This window comes from Penicillium riverlandense, assembly GCF_028828495.1.
Source record: "Penicillium riverlandense strain IBT 135883 chromosome Unknown utg000006l_segment0_segment0, whole genome shotgun sequence".
Lineage (NCBI taxonomy): Eukaryota > Fungi > Ascomycota > Eurotiomycetes > Eurotiales > Aspergillaceae > Penicillium > Penicillium riverlandense.
Genome location: NW_026643197.1, coordinates 3,246,877 through 3,261,243, shown reverse-complemented (window position 1 = coordinate 3,261,243; position 14,367 = coordinate 3,246,877). Strand labels below are relative to the sequence as shown.

General features: G+C 48.4%; 3 protein-coding genes across 3 annotated transcripts; all 3 read left to right on the top strand.

The window, feature by feature from the left end:
- Positions 1–374: 374 nt before the first annotated feature.
- N7474_007519 (cation-translocating P-type ATPase) lies at positions 375–4,098 on the top strand (the record flags this gene model as incomplete). The annotated part of the gene is made up of 10 exons (XM_057198929.1): positions 375–559; positions 613–675; positions 748–1,277; positions 1,327–1,597; positions 1,651–1,891; positions 1,951–2,339; positions 2,389–2,737; positions 2,790–3,370; positions 3,414–3,740; positions 3,798–4,098. The coding sequence occupies 10 exons, from the start codon at positions 375–377 to the stop codon at positions 4,096–4,098; spliced, it is 3,237 nt and encodes a 1,078-aa protein (XP_057052369.1).
- A 786-nt stretch (positions 4,099–4,884) lies between these two features.
- Positions 4,885–5,669, top strand: N7474_007518 (putative DUF341 family oxidoreductase; the record flags this gene model as incomplete). The annotated part of the gene is made up of 2 exons (XM_057198928.1): positions 4,885–4,942; positions 5,002–5,669. 2 exons carry the CDS (start codon positions 4,885–4,887, stop codon positions 5,667–5,669), a joined length of 726 nt encoding a protein of 241 aa, XP_057052368.1.
- A 395-nt stretch (positions 5,670–6,064) lies between these two features.
- On the top strand, positions 6,065–14,323 carry N7474_007517 (putative polyketide synthase; the record flags this gene model as incomplete). Its single annotated transcript, XM_057198927.1, has 9 exons — positions 6,065–6,367; positions 6,420–6,506; positions 6,559–6,616; positions 6,672–7,011; positions 7,067–7,592; positions 7,659–8,274; positions 8,327–13,068; positions 13,116–13,436; positions 13,496–14,323. The coding sequence occupies 9 exons, from the start codon at positions 6,065–6,067 to the stop codon at positions 14,321–14,323; spliced, it is 7,821 nt and encodes a 2,606-aa protein (XP_057052367.1).
- Between the last annotated feature and the right edge of the window lie 44 nt (positions 14,324–14,367).

Below are 14,367 nucleotides of genomic sequence, written 5' to 3'. Positions count from 1 at the left end.
TGTGTCTCAATGTTGACTGACTACCTACCGTGTCAGTTGAAAGGATGAGCGAGCCCTCCCCCGTGTTTTAATGTGGGCCATGCGTGCCAACCCGATCTAAGGCAACTGGAGTTGGATGTCATTGGGAGTTGCAAAATATCTCATGGCAGCCAACAGAAACAGACCATGACAAAGAAATCCCGCAGCAGAGATGCGGAAGGTAGTTGCAACCGGACCAGAGAGTTCCTGACGAGGGAATTGAAAAGAAAGAAGTACAATATAAAAACCCCCGGTCCCTGCAGGGCATGGACTTTTTCCCCTTTGTTCTGCATTGCTCATAGACACCGTCTCAAGTTCGTACGACCGGTCCCTTCCCTTCACTATTGTCTTTACAAATGCCTCCGTTGGGATTATCCTTGCGCTGGAAGGCCAGCGACGAGGAAACAGGCGATCGTGTGACCCCAACATCGGACAGTTCGACGCCGAAGGACGGTGGCCGAGACGATCTGAGACTGCAGCGACGCGGAAGCCTGAGAAAGATTGAACCGGCCTCAGCTATTCCAATTCAGTATCGAAGCGTGTATGTTGCCTTGTGGCTCTTCTGATCTTCCTCGGTTGTAATGTGAGTAATAGGTCATTCGATATTGAGGACGGGGAGAGACAACAGCGGTCCAAACGCGAAGGGGAGAGGGACAGGTTGGCCGAAGGCAAGGAATCCATGTCACTACAGGAGACCGAACATTAACATTTCTGGACAGAATGGCAAAGCACGGATTGGCACACGATTTCGGTCGAAGAATTGCAGAAGCGCCTCGACGTGGACATGTCCCGCGGGCTGGCTGAAACCATGGCCAGCCAGCGTCTGAGGGAAAATGGCCCAAACAAGATCTCCCCTCTACCAAACCCTTGGTTCTGGAAGGTCTTCGGGTATCTTTTCAAAGGATTTGGATCCATTCTCCTCGTCGGCGGCATTCTTGTTTTCCTCTCATGGAAACCACTAGGACAACCTCCGTCGGTGGCCAACCTTGCCCTAGGAGTTGTTCTAATTGCTGTGTTCCTCCTTCAAGCCGCTTTCAATGCTTGGCAAGATTGGTCTTCGTCTCGTGTTATGGCCTCTATCACTGCAATGCTGCCGGAATCCTGTTTGGTGATCCGTGATGGGTCTCGAGTAGAGGTCCCTGCCACGGACCTTGTCCCGGGAGATACAGTATACCTGAAATCTGGAGCCAAAATCCCAGCGGACATGCGATTCGTTGAGGTGTCCCAGGACGTGACTGTGGATAGATCGATCGTCACTGGTGAGTCCATCTACAACCTCCATATAACCCAGACTAACTCTGCGCGAAGGTGAATCCAACTCGGTCAAGGGTAGTGTGGACTCCACATCTGATAATTATCTGGAGACGCGGTGTATCGGCCTTCAAGGAACTCACTGCGTGTCTGGTAATGCCACTGGCATTGTCGTGGCAACTGGTGACTCGACAGTTTTCGGACGAATCGCTAAACTGGCGGGTGAACCGAAGACCGGCCTGACTACCATTGAAAAGGAAGTCTTACGATTTGTGGTCCTGATATTCATCATTATGGTTACCTGGATTGTGATTCTTGCCTCTGTTTGGTACGTGCCTTTGGTGTCCCAATCCTCATGTACAAGAACTGACATTTTCCTAGGGGCGGCTGGCTTCACAAGACGCACCCTGACTATATCAACGTGGCCACTCTGATCGTTGATTGCGTTAGCGTTGCCATTGCATACATTCCAGAGGGTCTTCCCATTGCGGTTGCGAGTAGTTTGACGATTACAGCCAACCTGATGAAGAAAAACAACGTTCTTTGCAAGTCTTTGAAGACGGTCGAGACCCTGGGCTCAGTGACGGTCATCTGTACTGACAAAACTGGCACACTAACCCGGGTAAGCGAGGGACCTTGAAGGGCCATCCACCAAATCTTCAATTCTAAGTCTTCTTTTAGAACCGCATGGCTGTCACAGACTTCGTTATTGAAACCACCACGTCAACCGTTGCAGGAGAAGTCACGACCACTAGTCTGGCTCCTTCTGTTGTCCAACAACTCGTGGCTGTTGGTAGTCTCTGCAACGCTGGTGAATTCGACACTGCATCAGCAAAATCTCCACTCAGTGAGCGACGCATCTATGGCGATGCTACCGATCAAGCTGTTTTGAGATTCTCAGAGAGCCAAGGCTCTGTTGCAAACATTCGAAAGGGATGGAAAAAGGTCTTCAGTCTGGACTTTGTCAGTAAGAACAAGTTCATGGTCAAAGCATTTACTCCAGTCCTCCCGGACGGCCCAAAGACTTCGCTTTCAACCACTGAATCCAACAACTTCGCCGCTGAAGACATGTATGTTTAGTATTTTCTGTGAACGATATGTTTGCTGACTTCTTGGAAGACTTATGACTGTCAAGGGAGCCCCGGATATTTTGATCGAGCGATGCACCAACGTTCTCGGCGCAGACGGCGAATTGAAGCCTTGGAATGAAGTGACTCTCGCAGAAGTCAAACACCTGAAGGATCAGTGGTCCGCGGAGGGCAAACGGACTATTCTGCTTGCTCGCAAGGTTCTGACAAGAGACAATATTCTGGCCGATCCCACATCGGCGGAATGCGAGTCCCAGATGCTCAGTGAGGCCAAGACGGATCTTACGCTGGTTGGCCTTGTGGGCATTATCGACCCAACCAGACCAGAAATTCCTGAGGTTATGCGAATTTTGCGTCAGGCACACATCAGGGTCTTTATGGTTTGTCCGCTATGCACCTCAATGACGAACCCTGGCTAATCGTAAAAACCAGGTGACTGGTGACTTCGGACTTACCGCGCTGGCCATCGCCCGTCAATGCGGCATTGTGACTACGAACTCCATTCATGATGCATCGGCACTAGAGCGTTTCGCAGGCACAGGAGAAAAAAAGGTGGACCCATCTCAATCCGCCCTGCTACTCAGCGGCCCCGATTTGATGGCTCTCAACGAATACCAGTGGGAACAGCTCTGTCAATATCGCGAGATTGTGTTCTCCCGCACTACTCCTCATCAAAAGTTGCGAATTGTGCGCGAGCTCCGGGCCCGAGAACAAATCGTTGGTATGACCGGCGACGGAGTCAACGATGCACCGGCCCTGAAAGCTGCCGATATTGGAATCAGTCTTGCCAGCGGCTCGGACATCGCTATCGAAGCTGCTGACATGGTCTTGCTGGATTCATTTGCCGCAATTGTTGAAGCCGTCCGCTACGGACGGGTCGTCTTCGACAACCTCAAGAAAACGGTAGCCTACCTTCTTCCCGCTGGCTCGTGGTCCGAATTCTGGCCTGTGTTCACCAATTTGATCTTCGGCATTCCTCAAATCTTGTCCTCCTTCTTGATGATCATCATTTGGTAAGTCTTCCTCCAAAACTGCAGAGGATTTTGATTATAATAGTTATGTCAGCTGTTTCACCGACTGTGCTGCGGCCATCGCTCTTGCCTATGAAGCTCCAGAGGCAGACGTACTCTTCCGTCCGCCGCGCCATCCCACAAAGACTCGCCTTGTCAACTGGAAGCTTATGTTCCACTCATACGCCATTATTGGAATGATCGAAACTGCCTGCTCGTTTACCATGGCTTATTGGTATCTCCAACGAAATGGCATTCCTTTCTCGGATCTCTGGTTCAAGTTCGGGGAGATTCCAGCCGGAATGGACCCTAACTACTACAACGCCAAGGTGAACGAGGCGAGCTCTATTTACTTCATCAACCTTGTCATTATGTTTGTTACCCCCGGAAAGATTTTGACTTCGGGTATTCAATGCTGACCCATTTCTAGGCAATGGTTCAACCTCATGGCAGTGCGCACTCGGCACCTCTCCATCTTCCAGCACCCCCCTGCTTTCAACAAGAAGACCCAAAATCTCTACTTATTTCCCGCAATAGTATTTGCGTTGGCTATTGCAGTGATTTGGCTCTACATCCCCAGCCTGCAGAGGGTTCTCAGCACTTCGGGGATTCCCCTGGAGCACTATTTCCTTCCAGGAGCGCTGGGTATGGCTCTTCTCTGCATGGATGAATGCAGAAAAGCAGCAGTCCGTCGCTGGCCTGAAGGGTTGCTGGCCAAGATGGCTTGGTAAGCATTTTAACTTCCGTACAGGTGCTGGTCAAGTGGATTGATAGACAGCGACGCGGGAAAAGGACGTTGCAGGATGTTTGTAGTATTTGGCGGCGATTATGAAAATTCTGTATTTAGTAAGGGTGGGTAACTTCAAATTCATTCATTTTGCATATATTTTTTTCTTGTACTCGTCCACTGATTTACATAAACCTGAATGGGTGGTGGTAATGAGCGAATATTTTAGACTAACTTTGGAAGTTACCGACAGTAGTTGGAACTTTCCGCTCTCTCTGCACCTTTCGCTTTTGTAGATAAGTCGGATTTCTCGGGTACAATAAAACATTATATTCTCGTTGAAAACATAGCTGTTAAATGACTCTTAGATCCAAATATTGCATGCAGTTTTGGTTGTGGAGATAATCTCCCGTAGGTGTTGCAGAATGTATTGAGCTCCACCAGTTCGATATATATCCCTTCTAGTACGCCAAATGTAAAAAGCCCTCATATAACATACAGCAATGAAATTTAATAAAACACAGGAATGAACGACGGAGAGTTTTATAAATCATTATCGCAACACAGAGCGAGGCCAGTTGCACTCACCATCGAATAACCCGACCTGCTCATCCGGCAGTACTGGTCTCGTTATGTTTGGGAATGGGCTACCCTCTAGGCCTGATACTATATAAAGGCGCGTGGGAACAGGACCTATCCAACAGCAGATGTGACCATTTTTCTTGTCTCGCCAGCCGTCGGTGACTTTTCACTTTTGTTCCAGAGCGCTACCCTCGCGAGCCAAGCCAAGATGCCCCTGCGCCTGCTGTGTCTCCATGGCTGGGGGACTAACCAGAAGGTTAGCCAAGGTGCTGAAACTGCTCCCAATCAGTAAAATACTAACCATGAGTAGATTCTACGATCGCAGTTGAGTATGGGATTGTCCTTCGGTATTATAATGAATCTCTGACGCATCATGACCGTCCAGGCGGGCTTATCAATGATCTGGAGAGAGATAACACAGCCACATTCCACTTCCTGGAAGGAGACATCGACTCAGACCCTGGGCCAGGCATCGGTAGCTTCTACGATGGGCCGTACTACAGCTACTATCGCTTCCCACGGACATTTTCTCCCGAGGACAGCGACGAGTCTGACATTCTCGAAGCTTATGACTTGTTGTACGAGACTATCGCCATGGAAGGCCCCTTTGATGGCATATTAGGCTTTTCGCATGGCGGTACTCTGGCTGCAGGGTTCTTAATTCATCATAACAAGGTATACCCGACTGAGCCTGCGCTGTTTCGGTGTGCCATTTTTGTGAACTCCTTGCCGCCGTTTCGGATGGATCCCGGAGAGCGCCCGGTAGTAGAAGATGGGCTTGACGGATACATCACAATTCCTAGCTTGACGATCGGCGGCACCAAGGATCCATTGTTTGACTATTCACTAGCTCTGCATCGAATCTGTGATCTACGGCGGTCCGCATTTGTCGTGCATAGCAAAGGCCATGATATTCCCAACGACAAAAAAAATGTTGCCGTGATGGCGGCTGCGATTCGAAAATTATCCATTCAGGCGTTGGGGACCTGGTAGAATGACAGGGATTCTGATGTAACAAAGCCAGTGACAAAACCATTGGATTGCGCGGCCAGTAGAAGGCCCTTTGAGATAGTGAATTCGGTCTTGAAGACCAATGACTGCGTGCTTGGCGTTAATTCGTGTTCCACCGTTTCTGGTATCGTCTGGAGCTTTTCGACTCATAGTAAGCAAGTTTATTTTCTTGCACGGATAAATAAACCGAGAAAGAGACCCCAGCACCCTTAGTGACGGCAATAACTGTTTCATCGGGGAAATACTCTCACACTCGCGGCTGCCTTCATGGCGGCACTCCTCGTTTGACCGGGCAGTGGCCACCCAATATCGTCTTTTATTATTTGTTACTCGCATCCACCTCTACTTTCCACTCGATTAGTGACCTTTCAGAAGCGATGACAGAGCCAGCACCTGCGGAGCAAGCCGGCAGTGATGGGCTACCAAGAGTGTCTCACAACTCTGGCCTGCCGTACCCGCATTGCGATGAATCCCCGTCAGATGAGCTGGCTTGCCTGGCCTTGGTTAAGTCTATGCCAATTGCGATCATAGGAATAGGGTTCCGGGGTCCAGGCGAAGCGACCAATGTTGAAAAATTATCAGAAATGATTCTCACAGGTCGCGAAGCATGGTCCCCAATTCCGGGAGAAAGATGGAACAACGCTGGATTTTATCACCCAGACCATAGTTGGCATGGGACGGTGAGTGGCAATTGTCTGCAGTATGGATCATGAAGATACTGAACAAATATAGGTCAATGTAGAAGGGGGTCACTTTATACAAGAGGACGTATCACTTTTTGATGCGCCGTTCTTCAACATGACGAGCGATGAAGCAGCGGTGGGTAGCGTGGTTTGAATTCCCCACAAAGATATACCATTGATTTATATAGGCCATGGACCCCCAGCAAAGACTCCTTTTGGAGGTGACCTACGAAGGTCTGGAAAACGGTATGTCTAAATGGTTACTACCATATGGTCCCACAGGGTCTCTAACAGACTCAAGCTGGCATTCCGATACCCCAGATTATGGGGAGCAAAACTTCGTGCTTCGTTGGATCTTTCTGTGCGGACTATACAGATATTCTTCTCCGTGACCCTGAGTGCGTGCCTATTTACCAATGCACCAATGCCGGCCAGTCCCGTGCGATGACGGCGAATCGGGTCTCATATTTCTTCGATCTCAAGGGACCCAGCGTGACAGTCGATACAGCGTGTTCTGGCAGTTTGGTTGCATTACACTTGGCATGCCAGAGCCTTTGTACCGGCGATGCTTCCACAGCAATAGCTGCCGGGGTCAACCTCGTTCTCAGTCACGAGTTCATGTCGACTATGAGCATGATGAAGTACTAAGCTCGGATTCCCAGTTATTTGGTATTGACACTAATCCTGTCTTCTTAGATTTCTTTCACCAGACGGACGATGCTATACTTTCGATGAAAGAGCCAATGGATACGCCAGAGGAGAAGCAGTTGGATGTCTGATTCTAAAGCCGCTATCCCAAGCGTTACGAGATGGGAACACGGTCCGGGCGGTGATCCGAGGCACTGGCACAAACCAAGATGGTCGAACTCCCGGAATTACATTACCCAGTGGTACTGCCCAGGAGACATTGATCCGCGATGTCTATGCACGCGCTGGGCTTAGTCCAACCGATACGGATTTTGTGGAGGCTCATGGTACGGGAACCCAAGCCGGAGACCCCATCGAAACTGGTGCAATATCCCGAGTCTTTGGACCAGAACGTGCAGAGAATGATCCGTTGCGAATAGGTTCAGTCAAGACTAACGTTGGTCACCTTGAAGGTGCCAGTGGAGTGGCCGGGGTCATTAAAGCAGTATTGATGTTGGAGAACCGCACATTCTTTCCAAATCGCAACTTCAAAAACGTGAATCCACGCATACCATTGGATGATTGGAAATTAAAGGTATGTGGTCATACAATAGCTCTGTTTCCCTCAAACTCAAAATGCTAGGTGCAAACTGAATCCCAGCCCTGGGAGACCACAAGACCACGTAGAGTTTCCGTCAACAGTTTCGGATACGGAGGAAGTAATGCTCATGCCATTATTGAAGATGCACAGGGATACCTCATGGCTCATGGAATACAAAAAGGACTGCAGAAGCGACGCAAATCCCCACATGAGATGCAAGGAAGGCATCGGCAGACGGAGATGGAGCCGCTGCAAACGAACGATGCGCGCACCCCACCTACTCGGAAGCGAGTATTTATGTTATCTGGGTTTGACGAGCGATCATGCCTCGAACAATCCCAGAGGCTGCGCAAATACTTGCTTGAAAAGCAGCGAATAGGTGAACATGACTTCCTACTTGACCTGTCGTTCACGCTCAACGAGCGTCGCTCGAGGTTCATGTGGAAAACTGCAGTTGTTGGCGACTCAGTTACTAGCCTTGCAGATGCAATTTCTGCAAGCACAAAACCCAAAAATTCCATTCGAACACCTACAATTGGCTTCGTATTCACAGGCCAAGGTGCCCAATGGGCCGGCATGGGAAAAGAATTGCTGGATGCGTATCCTGTATTCCAGGAATCTATAGCAAAGATTGATGTATATCTCCGCCACATCGGAGCACCATTCACTGCTCGAGGTATGTTATGCCCCAATTTTTTCGAATACTTGAATAATAGTCAATTATTTAGAGGAGATCATGAAACAGCCAGAGGAATCCGAGTTGAATCATCCCCTACTTAGCCAAACAATATGCACCGCGTTGCAAATAGCACTGGTCGACCTTTTGAATGATTGGAAGATATTCCCCGATTCAGTGACGGGGCATTCGAGTGGAGAAATTGCTGCTGCATACGCAGCGGGTGCTCTCAGCATAGAAGATGCTATGGCTGTGGCCTACTACCGCGGCCTTTCTGCAATCCAAGTTTCAATTGAACATGAAGCAAAGGGCGCAATGATGGCGATTGGAATGGTCCCAACCAACGTTCAGCCTTATCTTGACCGTCTCATCTCGGGTAAAGTAGTAGTTGCGTGCGTCAATAGCCCATCAAGTATTACGGTATCCGGTGATGTCGCTGGAATCGATGAACTGCAGCAGAATTTACACGACAAGCAAGTATTCACTCGAAAGCTTGCTGTGGATGTTGCATATCACTCTCATCATATGGAGCTTGTCGCCAAGGACTATCTCCAGTTGATTTCCGGGATCACGCCACTTACCCAGACTTCAATTCCACACCATGGTGCTCGAGCTCGGCTACCAGCCTTCTTTTCCTCAGTTACTAGCAAAGAAGCTAAGAACGAGGACCTTGGTCCACAATATTGGGTATCAAATTTACTTAGGCAGGTTTCTTTTGCTGAATCGGTTAAAACCCTTTGTTTTGAGACAAACATCAAAAGAAAGGAAATAGGAACTCCGGCCAACAAACGCACGAGACGAGCTGGTGCAGCGCAAAAAGTCAATGTGGATTGTCTTTTGGAAATTGGTCCACACTCAGCACTCTCTGGACCTATTACGCAGATCCTCCAAGCAGATCCAAAACTCAATGCAGGGCAAATAACTTATGCCAGTATCCTGACTCGAAAAATCCACGCTGTCACAACAGCGCTGAAAACGGCGGCATTGCTCGTCTCTCTCAGTTACCCAGTTGATTTTGACGCTATCAATTCTCCGGTAGGAAATACTTATACCAGAAAGCCACAGTTGTTAATCGACCTCCCCCCATATGCCTGGAATCATACACGATCATACTGGGCAGAGCCGCGACTGAGTAAAACGTTTCGAAATCGCATGCACCCTCGAACTGATTTACTCGGTGTTCGCGATAACATGGCCTGTCCTTTCGAGCCTAGATGGCGGAAATATCTTCGACTATCAGAATTGCCGTGGCTTGCTGATCACAAAATTCAGTCGAATATTGTGTATCCGGCAGCCGGTTACATAGCCATGGCCATTGAGGCATCCCTTCAGCTTGCAAAAAACCAAAATATTGTTGGTGTTGTTATAAAAGACATATCGATAGAGTTTGCTCTGGTAGTAAGCGAGACAGCTCCGGTCGAAATAATGCTGTCGCTTCGAGAAATTGAGCAGACCACAAGTGACGAATTCGACCAGTTGCATAACTTCTGTATCTACTCCGTTACAGAAGATAACAAATGGACTCTGCACTGCACAGGCGTTGTTGGAGTGCAGAGCAGTGAAAATAGTGATGTGATGCTTCTGGCAAGCGAGGAAATGATAGAGCAGGAGATCGATGGCTTTGTTTCAATACCGTCTGAGACAGAAATTCACGGCATATCAGTGGTAGACACCAACAAGCTTTATGATCAGCTCCGCACTGTTGGTTTGGAATATGGACCTTGCTTCTCCAATCTGACAGAGGCTCACGCGACCCACGATGGGACTTGTTTCGGCGAAGTCACTGTTCCAGAAACCGGGACCTTGATGCCGATGGCATTTCAGTACCCATTCTTGATTCATCCTTGTACTCTCGACAGTGTTTTTCACACGATATTTGCGGCTCTACCAGTCTACATGGGATTAGAGCAGGGTCCGGTAATCCCAGTTAGAATTGACGAGATGCGACTATCTTCCGGAATCACTTGCCTACCGGGGGATGTTCTCAGCGTTTGCACTCATGTTGTTCCAGGACCCCAGGGAGATGTTCTTGCATCCATTGCGATAGTGGATCAAAACGCCGGGCATCAGTGTTCTGATGGAAGTATTCTAATTCACGGACTGCGATGCACGCGCCTTGATCACGGTTCAAGTGAACGATACACAGACTCTTCTACAGGTATTGCCTACAACATTGAGTGGAAGCCAGACCCCGAGTTCCTTTTCTACATGAAGGAATCAGAACTTCCCCACCAAGCTCAAGGATCGAGAACTATAGATATGCCACCGTTTGAAGTGCTCGAAATTTGTGCCGTGGACTGTCTAAGGACAGCTATTGATGGAGTTGATGGGGATGAGATGAAGAAGATTGATAATATCGACCGAAATTACCTTTCTTATCTCAAAAAGACGCTTCGATTGTATGATGCAAATTACCGTGAGGCAACCATCCCAAGGTCCGTCGATATTGAGTGCATAAGAACATCTGGACCTCTTGGAGAAATGCTATGCATGCTTGGCGACCTGCTTGCTTCAGGCATCCAACGGCATGCCCCAAAGCTATGTTCGATCCAGAAAGCTCAGCTCTGGGATATCTTCTCAGAAATCCCATCATACCAGCAAACGTTCGCGATGGCTTCTGGATATCTAGATTTGATCGCAAACAAGACACCGGAAATCACGATTCTTGAGATAGGTGCCGGAATGGGCCAAACAACGAAGCTATTCTTACAAGGGATTCTCGACAAATGGGGAATGCCTCGCTGTTTAGAATATACCTTTACTCATCCAGACAAATCTGTCGTCGAGAAGGCGACCAAACAGCTAGAATCTTGGTTAGATTGGGTATCCTGCAAGCAACTGGATGTGGAACATGATCTCGCCGAACAAGGCTTTTCAAATTCTCGGTACGATATTATTATTATACCGCATGGGTTATACGGCATTTCATCTACTCACCAAGTTCTGACTACGATTGAACATCTTCTCATGCCGTCCGGCTATCTGATGTACATTGATCTACTTCAGAAAAGACATAACCCGATAGAAGATCTTATATTCGGTGCTCTATACAACTACCAGCTGGGTGATGTGCAGGAAGGTGGCAGCAGTGAGTCGGACCAAGTTCAATGGTCCGAAAAATTCGATGAACTATCGCTTTCAACCTCTAATCTTGACGATGATGTTAACGTCTCTGGTGCGGGAACCTTGACAATTTGCAAACATAAGATAACTGCATTAAAAAAAGAGACAGGTGTTCTTGTTATCTGCGAACAGGGGTATTGTGAGATTGACTTAGGGTCATTACAAAAGCAGTTAATGACGCTGTTTATCGAAGTGTCAATGACTGACATCACTCACGCCCAGCCAACAAACCGTATCTGTATAGTTCTCAGCAGCTTGCACGTACCATTACTATCACATTGCGATGAACAGACATTTAAACAAATCAAGGATATCTTCCTCTGCAGCGCAGCTGTACTTTGGGTGACTCGCGGAGGCACAATGAAGTCTACGAACCCAGAAGCCGCCTTGGCGACTGGCTTTGCACGAACGGCACGTTCGGAATCCGGCGTGAGCAAGATAATTACCCTTGACCTCGACGGTCAAAACCCTCTCTCCGGTGCTCGTACAGCAGAATTAATATATGACGTGATCAACTGCCGGTTTCTACAACCAAACATTGCCGATAATGATATGGAATATGCGGAGCGCGAGGGAAAATTATTCATTCCCAGGATTGTCGAGAACGCCGTGGTTAATGGGACAATATACGCAATTCAGGAGACAGACACTGTGATTGAACAGCCATTCCGACAGCGGGACCTCCCTCTCCGCGCGCCACGACTGACCGCAGGAACTCTCTCGGCTCCTTATTTTCTGCCTGACCGGACTACGACCGAGATTCCTGTCGGATATGTTGGGGTGGAGGTGCATTCCTTTGGGCTTAGTGAGAGAGACATCCAAGACCTTTATCAAACAATGGAGGCGGAAAGTACACTCGGTCTAGAATGCAGTGGAACAGTTTATGCTCTCGGTGCTGGAGTACATGGCTTCTCGGTTGGAGACCGAGTCGCTTGCTTTGGAGTTGGGACTGCAAGAAGCTTCTATCACGATCGAGCATCGGCATTTCAGAAAATGGATGATGAGATGCCGTTCGAATTTGCCGCAGCCTTGCCCGTGGGGTACTGTACGGCTTACTACGCTGTGCATTGCTTGTCCCAAATCAAATGTAACGATGCAGTTCTCATTCTCGATGCCGCCAGCTGGTTTGGACAGGCGATCGTTGACATGTGCTGCGTACGGGGTGCACAGGTGTTTGCAACTGTTACCACCGCAGCACAAAGAACGTTCCTGACATCGAGATTTGATATCCCATCAAATCAAATTTTTGACGCTTCGGAACACTTTATCAGCAGTATTTTGAGATTAAATGGAGGCAAGAAGGCGGAAATCGCAATTAACTGTGGTTATAGTAATGACCAAAGTCTCCGACTTGCTTTGAACTGTGTGGCCTCATTTGGACAATTTATCCAGATTCGGAGTCAAACGTCCACCACGAACTGCAGATTAGAAATACCCTCTTGTCCAAAGAACATCTCTTACTCAACTTTCAATCTTTTCGAGCTCCGACGAGACAGAAGCGATCTAGCCGACCAGATATGGTCCAAGGTCTTTCAGCTTTTCCGCACTGGAAGGCTTCGCGGCCCTTCATCTATAACGACGTATAATGTGGCCAAGATTGAGGATGCTTTGAGATCAATTCCTCTCGAAAGGCATGTTGTTGTGGTTTCTGGGCCAGAGGATACTGTTAAGGTAAAGTCTCTAATTGGCTATGAAGAAAGATCTCTAATTCTTCGAAGACCAAACTTCCAATGGTCCCACAGATTTTATTCCATACAGAAGCTTCCTACCTCCTCGTAGGCGGACTTGGAGGTATAGGTCGGGCAGTGGCTCTTTGGATGGCAGAACGCGGAGCAAGGAACTTGGTATTTGTGAGCCGAAGCGGACTGTCCAATGAATCCTCCCATCAAACGGTCCAAGAACTTGAACAGAAAGGTGTTCGGGTCACAGTACAAACCTGTGATGTTTCAAATGAGGAAGATACCCAACGAACGATACTCGAAATTTCCCAGCGTGTCCCCCCCTTCAGAGGACTTATCCAAGCTGCCATGGTATTGAAGGTAAGGCTCGATATACATATCAAAGAGACCATGATTTTCTAACTTCCACTGGTATATAGGACGCTCATATTGACAATATGACCTTGGAGGACTACCATACTGTTCTACAACCCAAACTTGCGGGAACATGGAATCTACATCGCAATCTACCCCGAAACCTCGACTTTTTCGTTATGCTATCTTCAATCAGTGGGGTGATCGGCAATGCCACACAGGCCGCCTATGCAGCCGGATCAGCATTTATGGACTCACTAGCAGCATACCGGAACACACTCGGTCTTCATGCTGTATCATTGGATCTTGGAACAGTCACAGACGTCGGCTATCTTGCCGAGAACCGGGATCTAGCAGAGAAAATGGCGAGGCAAGGTTTCCAGGGGACGGATACATCTACCGTAATGTCTCTCATAGAAGCTGCCATTTTACAGCCACGGGATGGAAGTGGTGTCTCGCAGATAGTGACCGGGCTAGGACAGTGGAGGGAAGGCGAGTCGCTTGGAAATTTCGACGCGCCGCTGTTTTCTCATTTCCGTCACCGTTTCCGCATGCAATCAGACATAGGGATACCCGACACTTCCATTATAACTCTGCGCGATGGACTAAAAACTTCGAAGACTTTGGATGAAGCTACGGGGTTGATTTGTGAAATGCTCATCGAGAGGATTGCTGCTCATCTCACGATAGCGGTGGAGAGTGTCAACCCTGCCAACGGCGTTTCGGAGTACGGAGTCGACTCCCATGTCGCGATCGAACTGCGCAACTGGATATCAAAGACTATGGATAGCACTATACCCATCCTGGAGATCCTGGCAAGTGGTACATTGCTGGAGTTGGCGGGAAAGATTGCCAGCAAGTCTCAGCTTGTTAGTATCAACGCCGATGAATAGGGAAAGACGAAGGCCGATCAGCCAAATATTGAAGTGAAGATATA